The sequence below is a fragment of the Microtus pennsylvanicus genome, chromosome 6, assembly GCF_037038515.1.
Source record: "Microtus pennsylvanicus isolate mMicPen1 chromosome 6, mMicPen1.hap1, whole genome shotgun sequence".
NCBI lineage: Eukaryota > Metazoa > Chordata > Mammalia > Rodentia > Cricetidae > Microtus > Microtus pennsylvanicus.
This window is the reverse complement of record NC_134584.1, coordinates 89,659,174-89,681,605: the sequence shown is the minus strand read 5'-3', so window position 1 is coordinate 89,681,605 and position 22,432 is coordinate 89,659,174. Positions and strand designations below refer to the sequence as shown.

General features: G+C 45.1%; 1 protein-coding gene across 7 annotated transcripts in view; it reads right to left on the bottom strand.

Moving 5' to 3' along the window:
- Nucleotides 1–22,432, bottom strand: part of C6H16orf78 (chromosome 6 C16orf78 homolog) — a 117,399-nt gene that overhangs the window by 7,556 nt on the left and 87,411 nt on the right. For 5 of the 7 annotated variants that reach the window (XM_075976801.1, XM_075976802.1, XM_075976803.1 and 2 more), the window contains 4 exons: nt 19,173–19,399; nt 16,112–16,213; nt 15,510–15,669; nt 1,361–1,393 (listed from right to left, as the gene is read on the bottom strand). In XM_075976801.1, the coding sequence (XP_075832916.1) occupies nt 1,361–1,393; nt 15,510–15,669; nt 16,112–16,213; nt 19,173–19,399 (522 nt within the window). Of the gene's footprint in view, nt 1–1,360; nt 1,394–15,509; nt 15,670–16,111; nt 16,214–19,172; nt 20,410–22,432 lie in introns of those variants that run through there. The other 2 variants (XM_075976808.1, XM_075976806.1) reach the window with 2 other exon arrangements.

Here is a 22,432-nt window from a genome sequence, read left to right as displayed (position 1 = left end):
GGTGTTGACAAATATTGGCAATGTAAGATCTATGCGGTTTAAATGTGAGTCTATATCATCTGCAACTGCATGACTGCATTCGTTAAAGCACTTCCTGTTAGAGCTCTTTATTTTGAAAGAGGAATGCTTACGATTTCCTAAGTACTCATATTTTAGAAAAAAATTACTTTATGTGTATAAGTAAACACTGTCAGTCGGCTGTGTGTGCACCTGATGCCCAAGGATGCCAGCAGAGGGCGCCAGATCCCCTGGAACTGGTGTTACAGTTCTGAGCCACCACATGGGTGCTGGGGACCAAACCCCACTCCTCTGCCAGAACAGCCAGGGAGGACTCTTAACCACGGATCCATCTCCCCAGTCCCATACTATATTTTAAAGGGTTCTCTTGGAGTTTTCTATTCCTGCTTTTCCTATTTAGTTACCCTTTCTGGTGCCCATGGCTGTGGGAGGTTCTTATGTATTCTTTAACATGTAAGAATATCTATTGCTACTTTCCTGTGCCTCTTTCTTTTAAAAAAAAAATTATTTATTTATTTATTACGTATGCAATGTTCTGCCAGCATGTATCCTTGCAGGCCAGAAGGGGGCACCATATCTCATTACAGATGGTTGTGAGCCACCATGTAGTTGCTGGGAATTAAACTCAGGACCTCTGGAAGAACAGCCAGTGCTCTTAACCTCTGAGCCATCTCTCCAGCCCATTCTTGTGCCTCTTTCTCCCTCGTTCTACCCCATCTCATTTGCATGTCCTTGTTATTTCCACCTTAGCCCTTGTTCTCAAATTTTAAAGTCATCTGGTTTAAAGGATGCACCTGAATTTTGCCTTTTAAATCTGCTGCTGGTAGATTTGCTTTCTTTGGTGGCATCTCCTGCAGACAGAGACATACATGCCTGTGCATCTAACACATCTTCAAACGTGCAGAGGCCATCCAGTCACCCTGATGTGATGCTGGTGTGTTTGGGACAGGTTTAGGAGCTGTGGAATCTAAAGGATTCCAGCACAGCTTCCAATATCATGCCAGGTTGATTTTTCCCCCTTTACAAGTAAACTTCTCTGTAGGCTTTCGCGTTTTCACTGACACAGTTCAGGAATTTTACCAGAATGTGCTTATGGGAAATGGGTCCAGATTCCCTGCGAGGGGCAATGGACTTGCCTCAGATGGGGATGTAGAACTTAGAACACTTTATGCCCCATATGGTGCTCTGGCCTGTGGCTGGTCCCTGACAGGGTGGCTGGCTTGCGAGGTCTCAGAAGTGTCTGTCTATGCATGGTGGGGTTGGTGCTATGCTCTGAGGGGTCATGGTCTTAGTGTCCTCTTTGAAACTCAGAGATCTTAGAGTAAGAACATATACTTTCCTGCATTCTCTGATCCTCTTCTTGTTCCAGATGTGCCTACGGTGCAAAGAACAGTAACAGTATTAAAGGTTATGGCAATTCAAGGGCTTTCTGGGGGGTTACACTAGCTTCATAACCATATCATATACATTCAGCCAGTGAGTGAGTAGGTTAAAGGTCATGCACCCAAGACCCCCCCACATCTAATGCACGGTGAGCCCAGGATGTTGGTACCTTTTCCTGGAAGCCTGTCCTGACCATTCTGAATAATATGGTAACTTAGATTTTCCCCAGACCACATTTGGGACTGCAGAGATGACTGTCTACCCATGCAGACAAAGGGTGCATGTGTGCGGCCAGCATTCCTAGTCTCTCCCATTAGAATGCACCCTTGGCCTACAGCCACAGAATACACACAGGCACTGGTGATTGGCCACCAGAAGCCTCTTGCTAGTCTTCAGACTTCTCCAGGTCTTTGTCATGGAATATGTTCCATGCTTTCCTAGAATCTTTCACTGGCCTCTCTCCAGGGTGACCATTCTAAAACTCAAATACAACTCAGTAGTCCCCTTCTTAACGCACCCATAGGCTCACCATTGTATTTCTTTCTTTTTTTTTAGTCCATACATTTTTCTTTGCAAATGTTCATTGCAGTGAGTCATTGGTCTTGTCTGAGGCCTCTGGTTTCTGTTACACTATCAATACTGGTCCTCACTGGGACTCCGCTTGGATATCCTGTTGCTACCCTGTGTTGTGGAGATCCTGTGACATTGGATCTGCAGGACTGACCCCTTCACATGCTCCAGCAGTTCATAGATGGGGTGGATGTTAGGGTAGGCCAACTCAGCCCTGAATCTGGACCTGAGTGGCAGCTGAATTGGTCAGTTCACCAGCTCTCCTGTATTCTCCCTCCAGCACTGCCCCCCACCTAGTGCACCCGATAGCAAGGTTGCCATTGTATTTCAAGCAGGCTTAAATTCTGGAAAAATCAACTGAGACTTTTGCCAAGAGTTGGATAATAGAAAGTGAACGTTTGATTTCCAACACAATTAGAAATCTGGGCATTGTAAGAATTTGCAGCATTAAGACAGCAAACAACAGGCAGCATGAGACAGGAGAGGAACCAAGAGTGCTAAGTCCCGTGACTGCCCCAGGTCGCGGCAGGTCCATCCTTCCAGGATAATAGGAGTGGGCCATGTAGGGTAACCCGGATAGTGACAGGAGATGTTTCTACAGACTGCAGCAGAGTGTGGGAAAGCCCCTCAGCTCAGTGCCGATCAGCCATTGTGGTGAAGGAAGGGACATGGTGATAGAAACGGTAGATCAGAACTGGGTAGTGGTGCCCAGCACTTGCAGGGCAGAAGGAGGTGGATCTCTGTGAGTTCAAGGCCAGTCTGATCTACAGAGCTAGTTCTAGGACAGAGCTACACAGAGAAACCCTATTTTGAAAAACAGAAACAAAAAAGAAATAATAGATCAGGAAAAGACTATATCTACATTTAGGAGAGGTAGTCTCATGTAGTCCAGGCTAGTCTTGATGCTATATAGAGGAGGGTGACCTTGAATTCCTGACCTTCCTACCTCCACCTCCTAAGTGGTGGGATTACAGAGGTGTGACGTCAGGCTTGGTTCTATGTGATGGTGCTGGGGACTGAACTTAAGACGCTGTGCATGTTAGGCAAGCACTCTACCTGTTGAGCCGCATCCCCAGTCTAGAAATATCTATTTAAATGTACCATTGTGCTCACCAAGGAAGGCCTGAGCATGCTAGGGGAGAGACAGAAGACTCACAGTGATTCAGATAGAACTTCTAGAGATGAAAATATCAGTGTTTGAAATGAAAAATATATGATATTAATAGAAGATTGAGCATTGCAGAAGAAAGGAACCTCAGGGGCATAGCTGCAGAGATTATACAAAATAACCCGTGAAAAGAGAAGGTCAAAAGACGAAACTAGTGAGTCAAGGAACTTTATGTGTGATTGGCGTATCTGAAAGACAGAGAAAAAGTGGGGAACTAGATTAAAGATTAATGGCTAAAATGTTGCAAATTTGTTATAAACTAGCAACCAAGAATGCCTACAAACCTGTAAGAATTATGAAGCAAATGACATCAGGCTCGGCACTGGGAAATCGCGCAGAGGAAAATATTTAAAGAACACCTAGGAATGAGGTAGGTCCAGCTTCGGGGGCAATAGTTTCTAGCCTCTGCTGGCAACCAGGAGTTCAGTGTGGAGGAGTTGATAGAGACCTGGGAGGAGAAAAGGGCCACAGCCAGGAGGGCACAAAAGTGAAATAAAGACCTCTTCAAATATGCAGAAGCTGCAAGAATTTACACTCTTATTCAGATCCGTTAAAAGTTTCCAGGAAAGGAAAATTACTCCAGTCAGAATTCTGGATTTATGCAAAGGAATGAACTCTTGGAATGCAGGAGAATGCATGCCTTGTTTAAATGTATTGAGAACAGAACAGAACAAAAAACCAAACCAAAAAACAAAGCCCCAAATCCCAACAATGCATTGTGGGTTTGTAAGACAAGGAGACCTCTGGTGCATGCAGACAACACGGGGGCAGTAGGGGCAGCACAGGAAATGTGTTCTTGTAGGTTCCTTTGTGCTGCCAGGAAGAGAAAATGGCTGTGAGAAGTCAAGCGCATGTTCAGGCAAGACTCTATCACTGCCACAGTACAAGGTTATAGTTGACAAACCGAGAAAGATGGAACAGGAACAAAATCACCCACAGGACAGACAAAAAGGGGTCAGGAGTGGACAGAATCCTTTAGAAACAAATACCAGAATAGTGGTTTGCAAACCCAGCCACAGCAGCAGTACTGGTGTGTTCATTTAATTTGACAATTCTTACAGCTCCGTTGAGGTATAACTGACAGATACTTTTGCTCATATTTAAAGTGGATATATTGATTTGATGTACATATGATAACAAAGTCATATTAATATACCCAAGGAATGGTTACATTCCTTGTGTAGGCAGTTAAGATCAACTCTCTTAGCAAATCTGAAGTATGTAATACTCTATTGTTTGCTAGTGTATAGCGACTTCAAGTGTCTAATGCAGGGCTAACTACACTCACCATGAATACACTGTATTAGAGCCCAAGGGTAGGGGCACAGAGGTCTTTGTGCTCACGCAAGCATTAGGGGAGCCTGGAATGCCAAGCACTGAGGATAGTTCCTTCAATGGAAGAAATGCGAGACCTGTTATCCGCCCAGAAGGCTGAAGTGGACTGCTTTCTAACCTGGACCTTTGTGATATCTCTGTGGCTGGAGACTTTTCCGGCACCGGATCCTCCCCCAGACCCTTATCCTAATTTTCAGTCAATCTATAGAACCTTATCTTTTTTGGATCTTACAGAGTGTCCATGTAATCATGTCTGATCTGTGTTTGGCTTACTTTGTTCCTCAAGGAGATTTACGTGTGCTTTGTTGAACATGTGGGACTGAGTTAATTTTCAGGAGAATAGTTTCCACCAAATTGTGCTGTGCTTAAGTATGTCTAAAATAAACCCTCAGGGTCAGACTCCTGAAGTTTGAACCAACACTGGCTACTGAGTTGTGTTGAACCAAACTGCCTTCTTGCCTCCCTCGGCTTGGCACTCTGCCATCCAGGAAGGTCTCAGAGACTAGGACACCCAAAATCTTTGTCTTGTACCGAACATGTATACCTTTGACATGAATGTACCCTTTCCGCCACTCCAGGCCCTTGGCAGGCACCATTCTCCTGCTTCTCGAAGCTCAAGCATTTAGATCTGTACAGATCCCGGCTCTCACCATGTTTGTCTTTCTCCAACCTTTCTCTCAGCCCACAGCCTTCTCAAGTCATTCGCGTTGTTAATGACAGAAGTGACTTCTTCCTCATGCCCGACTAGCATTCCATTGCAAGTACGCATCTGATTGCCTGCTTTTAGTATTTTCATTTATGTATTAATTTTTGTGTGTATGAATGCTTTGCCTGCACCTATATGTTTGCCACGTGTGTGCCTGGTACTTGTGGAGGTCGGAAGAGGGCATCGGATCCCCTGGAATTGGAGTTACAGATGGTTGTGAGCCACCATGTGGACGCTGGGAATCGAACCTCGATCCTCTGCAAGAGTAGCCAGTGCTCTTAACCGCTGAACCATCTCTCCAGCCCCCTCATCTTTTATCCACACACCCGTCAGCACACACTTAGGCTGTCCCCACTTCTTGGCTGCTGTGGCTAGCGCTGCCTTGAAGGCGTGATGCCTGGCTGTGTATCCTCAGCGGGGTAGGTGGACCAGAGGGCGATTTGTTTCTTTAATTTTTGAAAGGTAGTTTCATGTTTTCCAAAATTCTCTGCCAACTTACAGTCTCACCGACAGCAAGAAGTTCTCTTCTTTCCACACCCTTGCTGACAGTTGTTTTACTGTCTTTTGACACTGGTCATTCTGTGAGGATATGAGATAGTATTTACTGTGACTTTGGCTACTTATATTATTTAGTGTTTTCTAGGGGACCAGAATTTATAGATTCAATGATCTCCATATGTATCTCTCTCTATATATATTACATGCAATATCATGTATATTATATATATTATATTTTATGTATCATATCTCTCCCTATAATACATATTTTTAGAAATAAAATTTATTCTAATAATATGCATGTTTACAATATATAACATACAGTACAGAGATATATTATAATATATAGACATATATAACATGCAGATTATATATTATATATTGAAGCACAGATATATTAGACAAATAAAAGGATTTACTAGAATGACTTACAGGCTGTGGCCTAGCTAGTTCAACAGTGGCTTCTCTATCAACAGAAGTTTCAAAAATCTGGTAGTTGTTCAGTCTGTGAGGCTGGATATCTCAGCTTGTCTTCAATATACTTAATCCTGAAAAGGTAGGCTCTAGAGCCAATGAAGGCATGGACTTGCTAGCAAGAGTGAGAGCAAGCAGGCAGAGGTCAGAAGCTTCCTTCTTCCACATCTTTACATAGGCTGCTTGAGAAGGCGTGAACCAGGTTAAAGATGGATTGTCCCACCTCAAAAGATCTGGATTAAAGGTGGATCTTCCTACCTCAGAAGATCCAGATTAGAAGTGAGTCTTCCCAATTCAAGTGCCTTAATTAAAAAATCAGATGTGTCCAGCCATTTGGGTTTTAGCTGATTCCAGATGTAGGCAAGTTGACAACCGAGAGTAGCCATCCCAGCTCCTGATAGGTGCGTTATGTGGATGCAACTTGCCTTTCATGGTGACTGAAAGACCCCGCACTCCCAAGCTTGATGTGTATCTATGTGACCCCTTTGGAAAACATTGTTTGCTAGTTATTTGCCCATGTTTAAAAACATTTTGGCTTTTGCTGTTGTCTAGGAGTTCGCTGTATGCTTGGATGTTGCGTTATTCAGTTTTTCTGTCATTGTGTAAATAGTTGAGAAAATTTACTTGACGGAGAAAGGGCTTATTTTTGGTGCACGGCTTCAGTCTGTGGTCAGCTGTCTTCACTGTTTCTGGGTCTGTGATGACGCAGGGCATCAAGGCAGAGGAATGGTTGAATGAGCCATTCCTCTTAGAGTAGCCACAAAGCAGAACGGGTTAGAGAGTCCTTGGAGAGCAGGGGACACCTTCCCAGTACGTGCCCAAACGGCCTGCATCATCTAGGCTCCACTTCCTGTTTTCCAATACTGTCCACCAGTGCCTCTGTGTCTGGAGTGCTCAGTGGATCAGCCCAGGGACGGGGCAAGAGCTCCCAGGGCCTGGTCACCTAGGATGGCTAACTCAAACAGCTGGAACCAAGCTTCAGTACAGGAGCCTCTAGAGACCGCTTCATCTCCAAACCACAGCAGGTATTAACCCTTCCTTGGCAGGCAGGTTGCTAACGCTCCCTCTCTCCTGATGTTTACTTTTGTAATTTGTTTTTCTGCACAGATGTCTTTTATATTTACATGAGTCTTGGGTTGATATTTTGCATTTATTGTCTTTTGTGTGTGTGTGTGTGTGATATTGAAAATCAATTGCCAAGACCAATGTTATTGAGTTTCCCCTTGTGTTTAATTAGAGAAGTTTGGTAAGTTTCTGGTCTTACACCTCAATCTTCAACCTACTTCAGAGATTTTTGTCTTTGTTTTGAGTGGCATAGGGTATATTTCTTTGTGTACATTTATCCATTTCTTCAATACCACTCATTGCATAGACTATTCTTTCTCTTTTTTTTTCTGTTTTTGGCACCCTTGTCAAATGCTTATCAACACTATATGTGGGATTATTTTGTTTTATTGTTTTGCTGTATCTGTTTTTAACCTGGCCTCACACTGCATTGATTACTACAGCTTTAGAAAATAGTATAAAATCGGGAAATTTCATGCCTCTGACTTTCCATCTTCTTTCTTAAGGATGCTTTGACTATGTGGGGGCTTTTTTCATTTAATTTTAGAATTTTCTTACAATTTTTGTGAAAATGCAGTAGCAATCTTGACAGATCTTATATATATCCTGTAGATAATACTACAGGATAAATCTTATATTTATCTTGCTTTTGATATTATGGAAAATCTGAGAGTATTTTTCCAATCTGTGAACACAAGGTTCCTTTCCATTCATTCATGGGTTTATCACTGTCTTATGGTTTTCAGTGTGCCTATCTCTTACCTTCTAAATATTTTATTGTTTAGATGCCAGTTTAAATGTTAGTCTTAAAATTTTCCTTTTCAAGGACTGGAATTAGCTTAGTAGGTAAGAGTTCTTCCTGCTCTTACAGTTTGACTCCCAGCACCGACATCAAGGGGCTCACAACTGCCTATAACATCAGCTCCAGGGGTCTAACGCCCTCTTCTGGCTTCCCTGGGCATGACACACAAGGCATACATGTGCATCCATGTGCACACACATACACATAAATGAAAATAAAGTCATAAAAATTTCCTTTTCTTCATTTGTCAAGAAATACAATATCATATAAAGCAAAATGAGCCAAACTGACAAAAACAATAATGTTTTCTCTCATGTGGATACTAATTTTTATGTATGTGTGTGTAGGTGCATACACAGATTCATTTATGTTTAAGCATGAATGAAAGTATATGGGGAGCTGTCTGGGAAAAGAAAGATTAGCAAGGAAAGGGTACGGAGGGTGGATGTGGTCAAAATACACGATATAGTTGAAGATGTGTTTACGAAACCCATTGTTGTGGGTGATGAGCACATGCTAGTAAAACAGAAATAAAATCGATTCTACTTTGCTTAATTTTAATTTGTTCCTTCATTATGTTGTTTTTTGTTTGTTTTTGAAATCTTTTTATAGCTTTATGAGCATGGCATCTAAAAAGTGATGATTTTATTTTTTCCTTTCTGATTTCAGTCTCTTGTATTTCTTTTTCTTGCTTAATTGCTCTGGCCAAGGTGTCCAGTATCACAGTGAACAGAAATGGTGAGCTTTGTTCCTGGTCTTGAGGAAAATCTTTCAGCTTTTCACAGAGAGTGCGATTTTCGCTGTGGGCTTGTCATGTGTGGTCTTTACTCTGTTGAGATGAAGTTCTTATGATTTATTAAGCCTGTATCATAAAATGAGGCAGAGTTCCGACACAAAAAACCCCACTTGACCTGATTCCTAGTGTTCCTTCTGCTAGTGTGTGGACTTTCGTGGGCTGACCATCCTTCCATGTTGGGGGTAACTTGTGGTTGGTCATGGCGCACAGTTCACTCTTGTGAGGTGTTAAGCCTAGCTTGTACCGTTGGTCATTGGCCTGTGAGATTCTTTTTGCCATTGTCCTTTTTATCTGGCTTTGGTATCAAAGAATGAAGGCCTTGTAAAATGGGCTTTGGAATATTCTCTGCTCTTCGGTGTCTTAGAAAAGCTCGAGAAGGATCTGCATGGATTCTCATTTAAACTTTTGATACGCTCTCCATGAAACCCCAGGCCCTGGGTTTCTTTGACAGGTTTTGATTATTGATCCCATCTCCTTGCTCTTGTTCTGATTCATCATGATTCAATTTCGATAGGCTTTGTGTTTCTAGGAATGTCTTTATTTCAGACAGGAACCTATTGCTACGTGGCCATTTATAACTATTGCTTAAATCCTTTGCTCTTCCGTGGCATCTGCAATGTAGACGGTAGACTTTTTATTACAGATCCTCCTTTTCTGAGAGTCTGGCTAGAGATTCATCAATTGTTCATGCCTTTGAAAAATCAGCTGTTAGTTTCATTGATTATTTCATTGTCTGAAAATCTATATAGCAATAATTATCTTTATTATTTACTTTGTTCTACTAACTTGGGCTTGTTTTTTCCCCATTTACTTGCCGGTTGTCTTTCCGTTGCGTGGTACCTGTGGTGAGCGCAGTTTCAGCTTGGGCGTTTTGTGTCTCTATTCTCACGTGTCTCCGGATCCGTACCATGAGCTTTTGGACTTCTTCTGTGATATCCTGGTTGTTCAGAAGAGCACTGTTTAGTTTACCGTTTTCTTTTGATTCTGGTTGGATGCAGAGAAGACCCTTCCATGACTCTGAAGCCCAATGCTCTGTCCTGGAGCATCTCCATTATGCTTGAGAAGGGTGCGTAGCTGCTGTTGGCAGAGAGACGGGGTTCTCTGTATGCATCTGTTAGGCCATTGGTCTTGTGTTTTCCAATCTGCTGTGTCCTGATTGATTTTCTGTCTAGATGATGTATCATTTACCCCTCTTTAGGTTATTAAGTCCCCCACTATTATTGCCTTGCTATTTATTTCTGATTTCAGTGCTGTTAACATTTATTTCATGTATTCCAGCAATCCAGCATTGGACGGATAGATATTTACAGCTGTTAGGTCTTCTGACAAATTGACCTTTCCATTGTTATATAATAACCTCCGTGCTCTATTTCATCTGATGCCAGCGCAGCTACCTCCTGTCTTTTCCATTTACACAGAGTATCTTTCTTCCAGTCCTTTACTTTCAGCCTATGTGTGTTTTTAAACATTCAAATGAGCCTCTGCAGATAGCATAGCTGGATTTTTGAGTTATCCAGCCACTCTGTTTGGATTAGCAAATGCTAGAGTTTGCATGTGCTCCCAAATTCACATGTTGGAAACTTGATGCTCAATCGAGTGGTATTGGGACGTGGGCTGTGCTGGAAGATGCCCGACTAATACTGTCAGGATGGCATGCAGTCACACAGTGAGTCCACATTCCACGCTTTCTCTCCTGTGTACGCCAGCTGCCCTTTACCTTCAGTTACTTTATGCTATAGCTCAAAAGCCTCCAGCAGGGCTGCTGGCATTCTTCCAAGTGAGGTAAAAAACTCTACTTGGTGTATGGTCCTGTAACCTCAACACAAAATGGACTGGGGTGACTTTCCTTTTATGTTTCAGGACAAGGTTGTTGCTGCTATGTCTTTGATGGCTTGCATGTCCTCTGTTCCTCCCCTCCTGTCTTCCCTGTGTGTTGATGACACCTGGCCATGGTTCGTCTTGACCCTTTTCTCTTAACATCTTGCATATATACTACGGGTTTTTCTTATCTCTTTCTTTTTATTTTTTTCCTCCTTTTTTTTCTCTTCCTCTGTCCGTCCGTCCGTCCGTCCGTCCCTCCCTCCCTCCCTCCATCCCTCCTTTCCTTCTTTCCTTTCTTCCTTCCTTTCTGTCTTTCTTCATTCCTTCCTTCTTTCCCTTCTTTTTTTTTCTCCTTCAAGACAGGGTTTCTCTGTATAACCTTGGCTGTCCTGGAACTTGCTTTGTAGACCAGGCTGGTCTCAAACTCAGAGATCCACCTGCCTCTCCCTCCAAGTGCTCTCACAAAGAGGGTTTTTATTTGGAGAGAGGGAATGGGAAAAGTGGGGGAAGGGAAGGAGGGAGGCCAGCCTCTGGGGACAGGAGCAGTGGAAGAGAGGGGGGGCAGAGGGAGAGAGAGACACAGAGAGAGACAAAGAGAGCAAGAGACAGATACAGAGAGACAGAGGCACAAAAGCTTTCCTGCCCCTTCAGAGGAACAGCAGGCAGAAATTCATAGTCTCATGGAAGCTCCCTGTGTATGAAAATTACTTTTCTGTTCCTTTCAAACTCTTTGCATAGACTTGAGGTTTAATGTGACTTGTCTTGGTGTTTTGTGACCTTGTGAATCAAAGATTATTCCTTCCCTGAATTTTGGAAGTTTTCATTCATTTATTTTTTGTTTGTCCGGAGACTTGGTGTTTTTATGTAGTCTCAGCTGGCTGGAAACTTGCTATGTAGACCAGGCTGGCCTCTGACTCACAGAGATCCACCTGCCTCTGCCTTCTGAGAGCTGGGATTAAAGGTGTGCACCACCATGCTTCCTTTATTTATTTCTTAGATGATCTTCCCCCGTCTTTTTTCTCTTTCTCAGATAGCCACGCTGCGTTGATTATTTTATTTTCTTGAATTTTCTATTTGTTCTTTTTACTAGACCATTTTAAGTGTCTTTGAATCGAGGATTCTTCTATTTCACCGGTTATGCTGTTAAAATGCTCCGTTGCAGGACACGATGTTTCTCAATCCCCTATATTTCTGTCTGTTTTAAAAAGTGGTTCTGTTTCTTTACTGCACTTCTCCTTTTATTCAAACATGATTTAGTTTCCTGCTTTTTAAATTGAAGATTTTTTTTGTACAATGTATTCTGATCACAATTTCTTCTCCCTCATTTCAGACACATCCCAGATCCTCCCCACCCATCCAACTCCTCCTTCTCCTCCTTCCTTCCTTCTTTCCTTCTCTCTCTCTCTCTCAAAGGCAAAACAAAAGAAACAACTCCAGATTTTAAAAACAAAACGAAGAAAAAGCATGGGACGCACCCCCCCCAAATAGAACCCATAAAAACACAAAATTAGAAACCACAACATTCAAGGAAGAGACCAGCAAGGTAATTTCTAGATAAAGCAATAAGTAGGAGACCAAGAATCTCCAACAGCACCACTGGGTTCATTTTGTGTGGCCATCTACCGCTGAGCCCGTCCTCAAGTGTGGTTTGTAAACACAGTGAGACTGCGTTGGAGAAAACTTACTTTTCCTTTGCAAGGGTTGCCAATTGGAGACAGCTTCTTGGTTAGGGATGGGAGCTTGGGTCCAGCTTCCCCTCTCTGTGCTGGGACCCCATCTGACTTGGATCTGTGCAGGCCCTGGGCATGCTGCCTCAGTCTCTGTGAGTTCATACATTCGCCAGTCCTACTATGTTTCGAAGGCCCTGTTTCCTTGGTGCCCGCCATCTTCCTGACTCTTACAGTCTTCCATCTCCTCCTCCACATAGCTTGTTGACCCCTGAGAGGGGAGATTTGATGGAGACGTCCCATAGAGGGCTGAATGTTCCAAGGCACTCCTGTATATTGTCCAGTCTCGGGTCTCTGTGTTAGCTCCCATCTACTGAAGAATGAGGCTTCTCTGACGATCATTGCCTTATAGTTCATTAATTTTTAAGAAAATTGTTCTGAATTGTTTTTCAGATCTTCATTTCTTTGTGGTAAGTTATCCATCATTTGAGTTTAATTACTTTTCGATGGCAATGTTACGAAGAAAACCACATGAAGCATAAACACACAAATTAGTTAGGAAGGTAAATGTGGCAGCCATGGAGGCCAAAGCTGCTGGAGAGTCATTCAGTGGAAGACTAAGTGCAAATTAAGACAACGGTGGTGAGACAAAGGGGAGAGAAACAAATGAAGGCATAAGGATGGGAGACGTCTCCATACCAGGCCATGAATTGAAGAAGACACCAAGAGGATCTCTTTCTGCCTGTCCTCCTCTGAGGTGAAGGCACATGAAGCTTGTTGAGTCTGTATGGTTCAAAGTGGCAATGAGAGCTGGGCATATAGCTGGTGCCTTGCCTGCTCCTAGACTGCCTGATCACCACCTTGTCTCCCGGTCCAGGTCCTGCCTGCTTGTCTGAGGTAGCTTGCAAGACTGCACAGGAAGATGTCTGTACTGTGGCTAACTCAGCCGGACTCAATCCTGCTTGCCAAATGAGGACAAGTGCCTGCGCTTCTTAGATGCCTGGACCCGTTTACTGCCCTCTAGTGGCTATGGCTTGTTTTACAGCAGAAGGAGCAAGACCTCCATTCTCAGATACGGTAAATCGGATGGTGAGGAAGAGGAAGGACAACAGAGGATCAAACTGCCTGCAAGTTATCCTTCATGTCTACATCTTGAACAGTGAGGTGACATTATCCACTGCCAGGAGGTTTCTTTAGGGAAGGGACTGATTTTGCTTAGCAAAATATCTTGATAGCACCCTTTATGAATGAGACAGAAGAGGCAAAGATCAGAGTTGATAGTATACTGTATGAATGAGACCGAAGAAACAGATCAGAGTTGATAGCATTTATGAATGAGATAGAAAAAACAGATCGGAGTTGATAGCATACTGCATGAAGAAGACATAAGGAACCGATCAGAGTTGATAGCATTTATGAATGAGATAGAAAAAAACAGATCGGAGTTGATACTATCCTGTATGAATGAGACAGAAGAAACAGATCAGAGTTGATAGCATACTGCATGAATGAGACAGAAGAGACAAAGGGTAGAGTAAGTAAAAGCCAGTGGCGCTGAGTGGGGAGGGCAGAGCTGGAGACAACGTTGGAGGAAACAGAGGGGAAGAAGAGCCTTCGAGGACTGGAACTACCATAGTGGACCCTTAAGCAGGCTTCTGCTCTCCATCAGTGATGAATACAGGCGCCTCCAGTTGCCTGGCTCTAAACTCTGCCCGGAACCTTCAGAAAACCCCAGGAAGCTTTTCTTATTGGCAGCGCAGCTAAGAAAATCTTTGTTGTGGGGAATCAGGAGACAAAGGACTCTGAAGAATGAAAGTGGGGTCTCCTGACCAGCTCCTGATTTGTGTGCGCTGTTTCTCTGTGATGTGATTCCTAGCCTCTGCTGACCCCGAAAGTTTCAGTGAAGGCTGCTCACACACAAAGGCTTCCATGAGGAGTCTGGGAAGAAATCACAGCAGCAAGGCTACTGTGCATCTCAGTATCAGGAAGCAGGGGGTAGGGCGTTCTGCTGGAAACAAGATCTAAGGAAGCTCACGAACCCAGTGGGGCCAGCACAGGGGCGACATTAACAGTGGGCATCACAGAGAGCATGGATGAAGTACGGAGCTTCCCATCTTGATTTCATTTCTACGGTAACTTTTAAATAAAATGTTTAGAATAATTAAGAATTTATATAACGTTATAAAATAAGAACAATTAGAATAGCATCAAAGAAAATGAAGAGGGCGTCTACTACTCTTCAGTTTTCCTGAATGCTCATATCTCATGTGACCACAGTGCTTTACCAAAAGCAAGGGATCTACGATGGACAATTTACAGTGCTTCTTCGGATTAGATGAATGCCCCATTAACGTGATGCTGTGGGTTCAATCCAGAGTCCCCCCAGTGCTCTTAGCACAGCAGGGCCTCCATCATACTGAACTTTGACAGGCCAGAGGCTTCAGTGTGCCTACCATGGCTTCGGTGTACGAAATGAAGAGACGGGGAAAGTATTGGCTTTGGGACACTAATGGACAACCATGACTCTGCTCCAAGCTCCTGCCCACTTTTCACATGGGCAAGTAGGAACACCTTCCAGATTCCACTTTCACCACCATGAGCTTGTATCCCAAGAGGCCAAGCACAGATGACAAAGCTTAGCGGGTCTGTTTTCCAACCCTCTGAACCCACCTTGCTGAGCACTTCTGTGTCAGGCTGACTTCCGGTCCCCATCACTGCAGCCCCACAGCCACGCGACAGAGAAAGTAGGGTTCCTATACTATTTTACATGTGACAAACCCAGACCCGGAGCTGGGGACATGGCCAGGATGATACAACTGAGTGGTGGAGCAGGACTGTGAACTGTAACTCAGGCCTGTCCCTTTCTAGGGGTGGACACTACTTGGTAGATGTCAGGTCACCAGGATGGCACCTTCTCTAGTAAGACATTGTCACTGTGTTTAACGCAGGAAATTTGTAACCCACAAAGGCAGGTCACCAAAGCAGTTCCTGATCTAGCAGCTCAACAACCACTTCCTCCTATCCAGGGCATGCCCAGATTGTCAATGCCACCCTGGGAGTGATTCCCCAAGAACCCTGCATGCTGGGTCCTGACTCTTGTGAACACAGGTTTCAGTTGGCATGGACAGGCAGAACTTCCACTGCCTCTGAGAAATGGGAGCAGGGAAGACAGTTCTGGTACCCCAGGGCCCAGGTTCTTTCCTTACCAGACTTCTTAAGGCCATCTCTGCTGAAGTTGGAGGACAGCAAGTTTAAACGCTTGCCTTTAAAGTCTGTTCCATACCCTCTCTGGTAACCACCGACGAGCTTCTTGCTGCTGTTTGGATCTTGATTCTTGGAGCCACGAGATACATTATTCTCAGCAGCCTCCAAACCCAAATGGAGAAATTGCCACCATTAGGTCAAGGATCTGCCCTGGGCCTAGGAAGAGTTCAAGGGGGCTGGAGTGCCCTCTCTGCTGGCTTACTGAGTCTTCACTTTTATTTCTCCTTATCTCCTAGGGGTACAAGCAGCCCATACCTGCAGGCAGGTTGGGAATCCCCTCGAGCTACAGGGCTGAGTGCTCCCACAGTTCTCCAGGCCCTGGCATCCCTGAGTGTGGAGGGATGTGGGTGGAGGAAGGCCCTAAAACTGGACCTTAGGAAAGTAGGGATTGTTGGTCAAGCAGTGCAGGGTGAATGCAGGTGCAGGAAACTCATTTGTTGAGCTGTCTTTATGGGGCAGAGGGACATCTAGGGGTCTTCACAAACCTCATGACCAGACATTGTAGTAGAGGAGCAGCTGTGGGGAGAGGCGGAGGGCTGATTACCTTGTTGAAGGTCACCTTGCGGCCATCTTTGTCCTGCTTCTTCTTAGCGCCCATGCCTTTCTTTGCCCTGTCTTCTGCATGGTGCATATCCTCCATCTTTTTCTGAAAGGGCAGGAGAAAGAGACCTGCAGTCACCCTGTGAGGGTTCTGTGCCCTGTCCCTAAACAGGAGAGCCCTCCTGGAATGTGGGAATCCAAGTCTTAGTACCTTCACTCTGGGAGCCTCTTGTCCCTGTGGAAAGCTCATCAGTCACTTGCTCAGGGGCCACACTTCCCTGGGCAAATGTCTGCTCTCTATGGTTTGGTTTAGGTTCCATGAGCAATAACCTCTGGATGTGACAGAGCCTTTTAAAAAGGGCTGGTTGCTGGTGGAGGGCAGCCCTGAAGCCTCAGGGCAGATCGGTTCCAGTTTGGTCCCTATTGATAAAACACCATGACCAAAGCAGCTTGGGAGGAAAGGATTTATGTGGCTTATATGTCTCTATCACAGCCCATCACGAAGGAAATCAGGGCAGAAACTCAAGCAGGAACCTGGAGGCAGGAACTGCTGTAGAGCCCACGAAGGAGTGCTGCTTACTGGTTTGCTCTCCATGACTTCCTCAGCCTGCTTTTTTTATACCGTCCAGGACCCGGGTGCCTCTACATCAGTTCCTGCCTCCAGGTCCCGGCTTGAGCTGAGAGCTTCCACAACAGCCTTTAATCAATGGCTTTAATCAAGATGCCCCACATGCTTGCCTACGGGCCATCGTGATGGAGGCACTTTCTCGGTTGAAGTTGCCTCTTCCCAGATGGTCCTGGCTTGCATCACATTGACATCGAAGCTATCCAGCACATTACCCAAAGCCAGGAGCCATCCAGCTGCTTTTCAAGGCTGGCAGCGAGTTTGTGTCAGCACGGTCCTGTTCAGCTTAGTGGGAAAAGGAGTCAGAGTTTGGGCCAAGGCTGGGTTTGCAGGTGGAATAAGGGGTAGGGTATTTCTCTCCTCCAGGGTGCACCCTGCGTCCTCACAGGGGTGCTCAGAGCAGTTCTGTTACAGTCCCTGTGGGGGAAATGCTACGAAGGTCATGTGATAACACCTTAGCCAAGTAAAGAGCAGCAAACACTAATAAAAGGCCTCCACGACAACTCTGGACCTCAGGGGTTCTTCAGCCCAAGTGGATCCTATGGTACCGGCAGCATCATAAGCCATCTGGAATGGGTTTTGGGCTGCTTAGGGACCGTCAGCTTGACTGGATTGAGATTCACCTAGGTTCACAAGCACACCGCTGTGTGTGTCTGTGGTGTTTCCAGAGACAACCAGATCCTGAGGGATTTGACCCAATCAAGATTCATCCCTGGATGAATCCATCAAGAGGCAGAGAAAGTGGGGGTCGGCCCAGTGGGAGAAGTAGGTCCCTGGGGGTGTGTCTTCAGGGGCCCTTCCTGGTGATTTTTCTTCTTCCTGCAGCCATGATGTGGACTACTCATCACCACTGTACCCTCCCCTCCAAAATGGCCGGAACCCGGGGGAACATGGCCCAGAGAAACTGTCCCTCCCTTCAGTTGTTTCTGCCAGGTGTTTTCACAGTGCTCAGAAAACCACTTAAGGAGGGGCCAAGTCAGGCTTGCAGGTCGGACTCCGTGAGGGCAGAACGGAGACCCAAGTCAGGGTTGCAGGCCGGACCCTTTGAGGGAGGAACAGAGTTTGGCACTTGGTGATGGATTTGTGTTTTACAATGTAAAAGTATTTCTTCCCTAGGTTTCAAATTATTTATATGAAGCCACATGTAAGGCAAAGCTTCTGGAATGCTAGAATATAATCTCTCTTAAAGGAGACGGGAACCTATTAACCACGACGGATACTGAATTCCGAGAGATCCAGCGGCCAGGCCCTCAACCCCAGATGATGGGAGGAGCCGGCGATCAGAGAGGAATGCTCAGCAGAGGCTGAAGGAGTTGGTGCGAGCTCCTTCGGCTGCACGGAAGCAGGTGAGCAGGCAAGCATCTGCCCGAAAGCAGGGTGCCGGGCTGCAGAGAGCGGAGGAGGCTGTGAGGAGTGGGCCTAACAAAGCTCAGGCATGTGGGAACTGGATAACTTTGAATTTGAGATATCTCTGTCCTTTATTAAGGCTGTGACCTTTGTTCATCCCAGTTTTCCTATTTTCCAGCTGCGGGCAATCATGGCTCTGGCCGTAGAGCCAGGCTAGGAGCAGTGGCTGACAACAGAGATTAGCTACAGTGCTGCCCGCCTTAGCCATGCTCTCTTCACCCTTTGCTCTGGGGGACAAGAGGCCATAGGAAGCATCCTCGGCAGCTGGGGGATGTGGGATGTATCTTCGGACTTGATTTTCACAAATAATGGGCCCGGGGGACCTAAACTTTGGGGGGAAAGGCCAATTTGGTACCAAGACTCTCCGTAAAAGCAGAATGGGCTGGCAAGAGCCCCTTCAGTGGGGGGAAGAGTAAGGTATATGCTAGAAGGAGTCTCGGTGGGGGACTGGCTGTAGGAACGAAAGATCCACGCTGGAGCCAGCATGGGGAGAGAGGAGGCGGGGGACAGTGGGAAGGCTCCATACCTGCACCGGGACCCCATAAGCTAGTGTGCATGGCTGTTTCCAACACCGACAGGTACTAACTGTGCCCACAGTTTGACCTAGCGTCAGAGACTTTTCCCTCATCACAGACTCTGACACAAGTGTCTTGGAGAGAGTCTACTTCAGAACACTTGTGTTTAGGCAATCTCTTTCTCTTCCTCTCTGAAATAGAAATCTTTTAGCCTCATCCTGCATTTTCTATAGCAAAGTGTCTTTCTCAATGACCTGAAGCCATCCCTTAAAATATGACCACCAGGAAAGATTGTAACCCTGTCTTTGGTGGGAGAGAAGAAGCCCAATCGTGACAGTTGCCATTAAGAAACACAGATAGCCTAACCAGGGTGAGCAATCTCCTCTAGGATTTCCCCACTAGCTTACCCCAATGTTTAAAAAATACTCCCCCTTTGCTCGGGGGTGTTGAATTCCAATTCTTTCTCCTTTTAATAATCTTGCATACAGTCTCGCAGCAATTTCTTCCATCGTACACACCTGGAGGGCACGCTTCTTCTTGCCCTGCCTCCTCTCCAGCCACTCCAGCACCCGGGTGAGGTCGGACATCCGCCTCTCCTCCGCCGTCCTCCAGACGGACTTCCTCTCAGTGGGCATCAGATCTTCTGAGTCTTCTGCCATGCTGATGCCTCGGCTGTGCCCCACAGAAGAGCCTGTCACTCTTTTCTCTTGGTCCATGGGTCTGCTGGTGAGGCAGGTTGTGTCCTCTGGATGTAAAGATGAAGGGCAGAGGTAGGAAGCATATGGAGGCTGGCCTGGTGGGGTAGAAGACCTGGAGAGTGACTGTGAGGTCACTGTTGACTTAGCAACTGTCCTCTAGGTCAGGGGTGGGGAGTGGAGGGAGGGTGTAAGTTACCTCTCACTTTTCTCCATGAGCTCACACCCCCTCCTTGGGTTACTCACTCCCCCTGGATTTACAGCCTCTGTTCAAGTTCTATGAGCTTTTTCTTGAGGATATGCAACAGAGATGTCGATTCACCCAAGATAGGGAACCAATGACAGATCAAAATAACAGTCACACCAAAGTTCAAATTGGCTTGCCAATGAGTTTTTTGGGGTTACTTAGGTGTCGGGGTGTGGGGTTACTTACATGAGTGGAGATGGCTCACAGACCACTACATCACTGAAAGCCCACCTCACCACGAGTGATAGCTGATAGCTCACAATCTTCTGGCAGATTGATAGGTCAGTGAGCCTCTTTCAAGCAGCCCTGGCTCCTCTTTAGTTCCCCAGTGATTGCTTTATTATTTTTAAGATTAAAAAAAAAATCACTTTCCCCTTTCCTTCTCCTGGATCCTCCCACATTCTCTCCACTGCTCTTTTTCGAATTCATGGCCTCTTTTTTTAACAGTTACAATTATATACATAATATGTATTTCTAAGATATATTAATTAATTATATTAGTAATATAATTAATAATATATATTTCTAAATAAAAAACTACAACCAGCTTAGTCTATATAATGTTATGTGTATGTTTATCTTCAGGCTGGCCATTTGGTATTGGATAACCAATGACTATGCCCTTCCCTAGGGAAGACAATTTTTCTTGCTCTTAGCATTCTTTAGTTGTCTATAGTTTTTTGTGTAGGGTTGAGACCTTATGAGATTTTCCCTGTCCATGTTAGCATGTCTGTTGTGTTGCCCTTGTCCTTGTTTAGCTCCTGCTAGGGTAGCCATGTTGATGAGACGTCATGGGTGTAGATTCTGACAGTTCTAGGAGACACGATAGTTATGAGTAGATCACCAGAGTTGATCACTCAGACACAGTTTATAGCCAATTGAAAGTCTTTATTCCAGCCGGCTAGAACTACACTCAAATATTTGGGAACCTAGGTGTAGCCCCAACTTTCTAAAATACAGGGCTTTTGAAGGCAACACCCCTAAGCTCAAAGAGCAAAACCCTATCCCAGCATCTTGCTTTGAAGCTGTTGGGGTAAGCAGTTTAAAAGAAGCTAAGATAAGCAGTTAGCTGGAGGGGTCCTACACAAACAGGTAGGTTTTGTTTTTTGTTTTGTTTTTGTTTGTTTGTTGTTGGTTTTTTTTTCCGAGACAGGGTTTCTCTGCATCTTTAAAGCCTATCCTGGAACTAGATCTTGTAGACCAGCTTGGCCTCGAACTCATAGAGACCTGCCTGCCTCTGCCTCCCAAGTGCTGGGATTAAAGGTGTACACCACCACTGCCCAGCTACAAACGGGTAGTTTTAACAGAAGCTAACTGAACTCTGATATCCTGACCTTTGGTTCCTAAAGTAGAGCTGGGTAATTTTCCATGGGATTCTTCATCAAGGAGATAAAATTCCAAGACCTGAAATGGCCTCAGCAAAAACTCAAGCTAGAGGAACCTCTGCACTGTCTTGCCCTCTCATAGAGTCTTACAGCAAACTCCCTGTTCCCCCAGCTCTTACAATCTTTCTGCCCCATCTTCCACAACCATCTCTGAGACTTGGGTACAAGAGCTGTATTGGAGATGCACCATTTGGGACTAGGATCTACAACTCTATGTTTTGATTGGGTTGTAGATGTTTTCTGTAGTGGCCTCCATCTATTGCAAAGAGAAGATTCACTTATCTTTCTGTTGCTATAAGAACAAGTATTTAGAATATTGTTAGGAATTATGTTGGTTTAGTAAAGTGGCTGTCATAGATTCTTTTCTAAGATCCATGACTTCACTAGCCCTGGGTGGTTGACTAGGTTTCTAGTAGCAGACATGATTCACTCTTGTTGAGTGGATTGTAAGCCCAGTTAGGGAACTGTTTGTTACTGCCAAGGCATGTACCCCACTACAACACCTTTGGGGTTACTGAGCTATGCTAGTCATCACAGATAGGTAACTAGATAACAGCCTAGTTGTGTTAGACATAATAGTTAGGTAGGACTGTTGGTTGCTTCCCTCCTTTGGAAGCTTGCACGGTGCCTTCTGGTACCATGAAAGCTAGTCCTTAGGAGGCTTTCAGTCCAATCTAGCTCTGGGTAGAGGGCATTTGGGCCCTAGATTTTAAGTACATATGTCTTAGGGGTTCTGTTACTGCCAAGAGACACCATGACCGCAGCAACTCTTATAAAGGAAAACATTTAATGGGGTCTAGCTATTAGTTCAGAGATTTAGTTCAATTATCATCATGGCGGGTTATATGGCAGCATGCATATATTTGTGTGTGGTGTATACTACTTTGTATTCATTTTCTTGGGTCTTTTTGCAACTGTATCACTGCAGCCAACTGCCTAAGACAAACAGCTTTAAAAGGAAAGATTTACTTTGGCTCCTAGCTCCAGACTTCCAGCCTGTGGTCCTTGGCTCCTTGGTCCTGGGTGGATTATGAATTGGTGGAAGTGGGGGCCACTTAGAGAAGGGCCTGGGGCCAGGTAGGACCTTCTGAGCCCCCCCCCACCCTGATGTCCTGCTTCTTCTCCCTTGGATCCACCTCTGGAAGATTACCAGCTCTCAAAACAGCACCACCATCTGGAGACAGAGTGCTAGGTCGCAACAAGCCTGGGAGGGACATTTTCGTTTAATCCAGCCTGTACAGTATTTAATGTTATCTTCATCAGATCTCGGGGGGGGGGGCGGGGGTGGCACCATTGTTATTCTCCAGCATCTTCCCGTATCTTTCCTACCCCCTATGTTTCCTGTGTCTGGGATTCCCATCATGTCTTGGGCTGCTTGATGATGTCTCACTGCTTCCCAAGGCTCCTAATTTTTCTTGAATCGTGTTTTAAATCTCTGTCCTTTAAGCAAG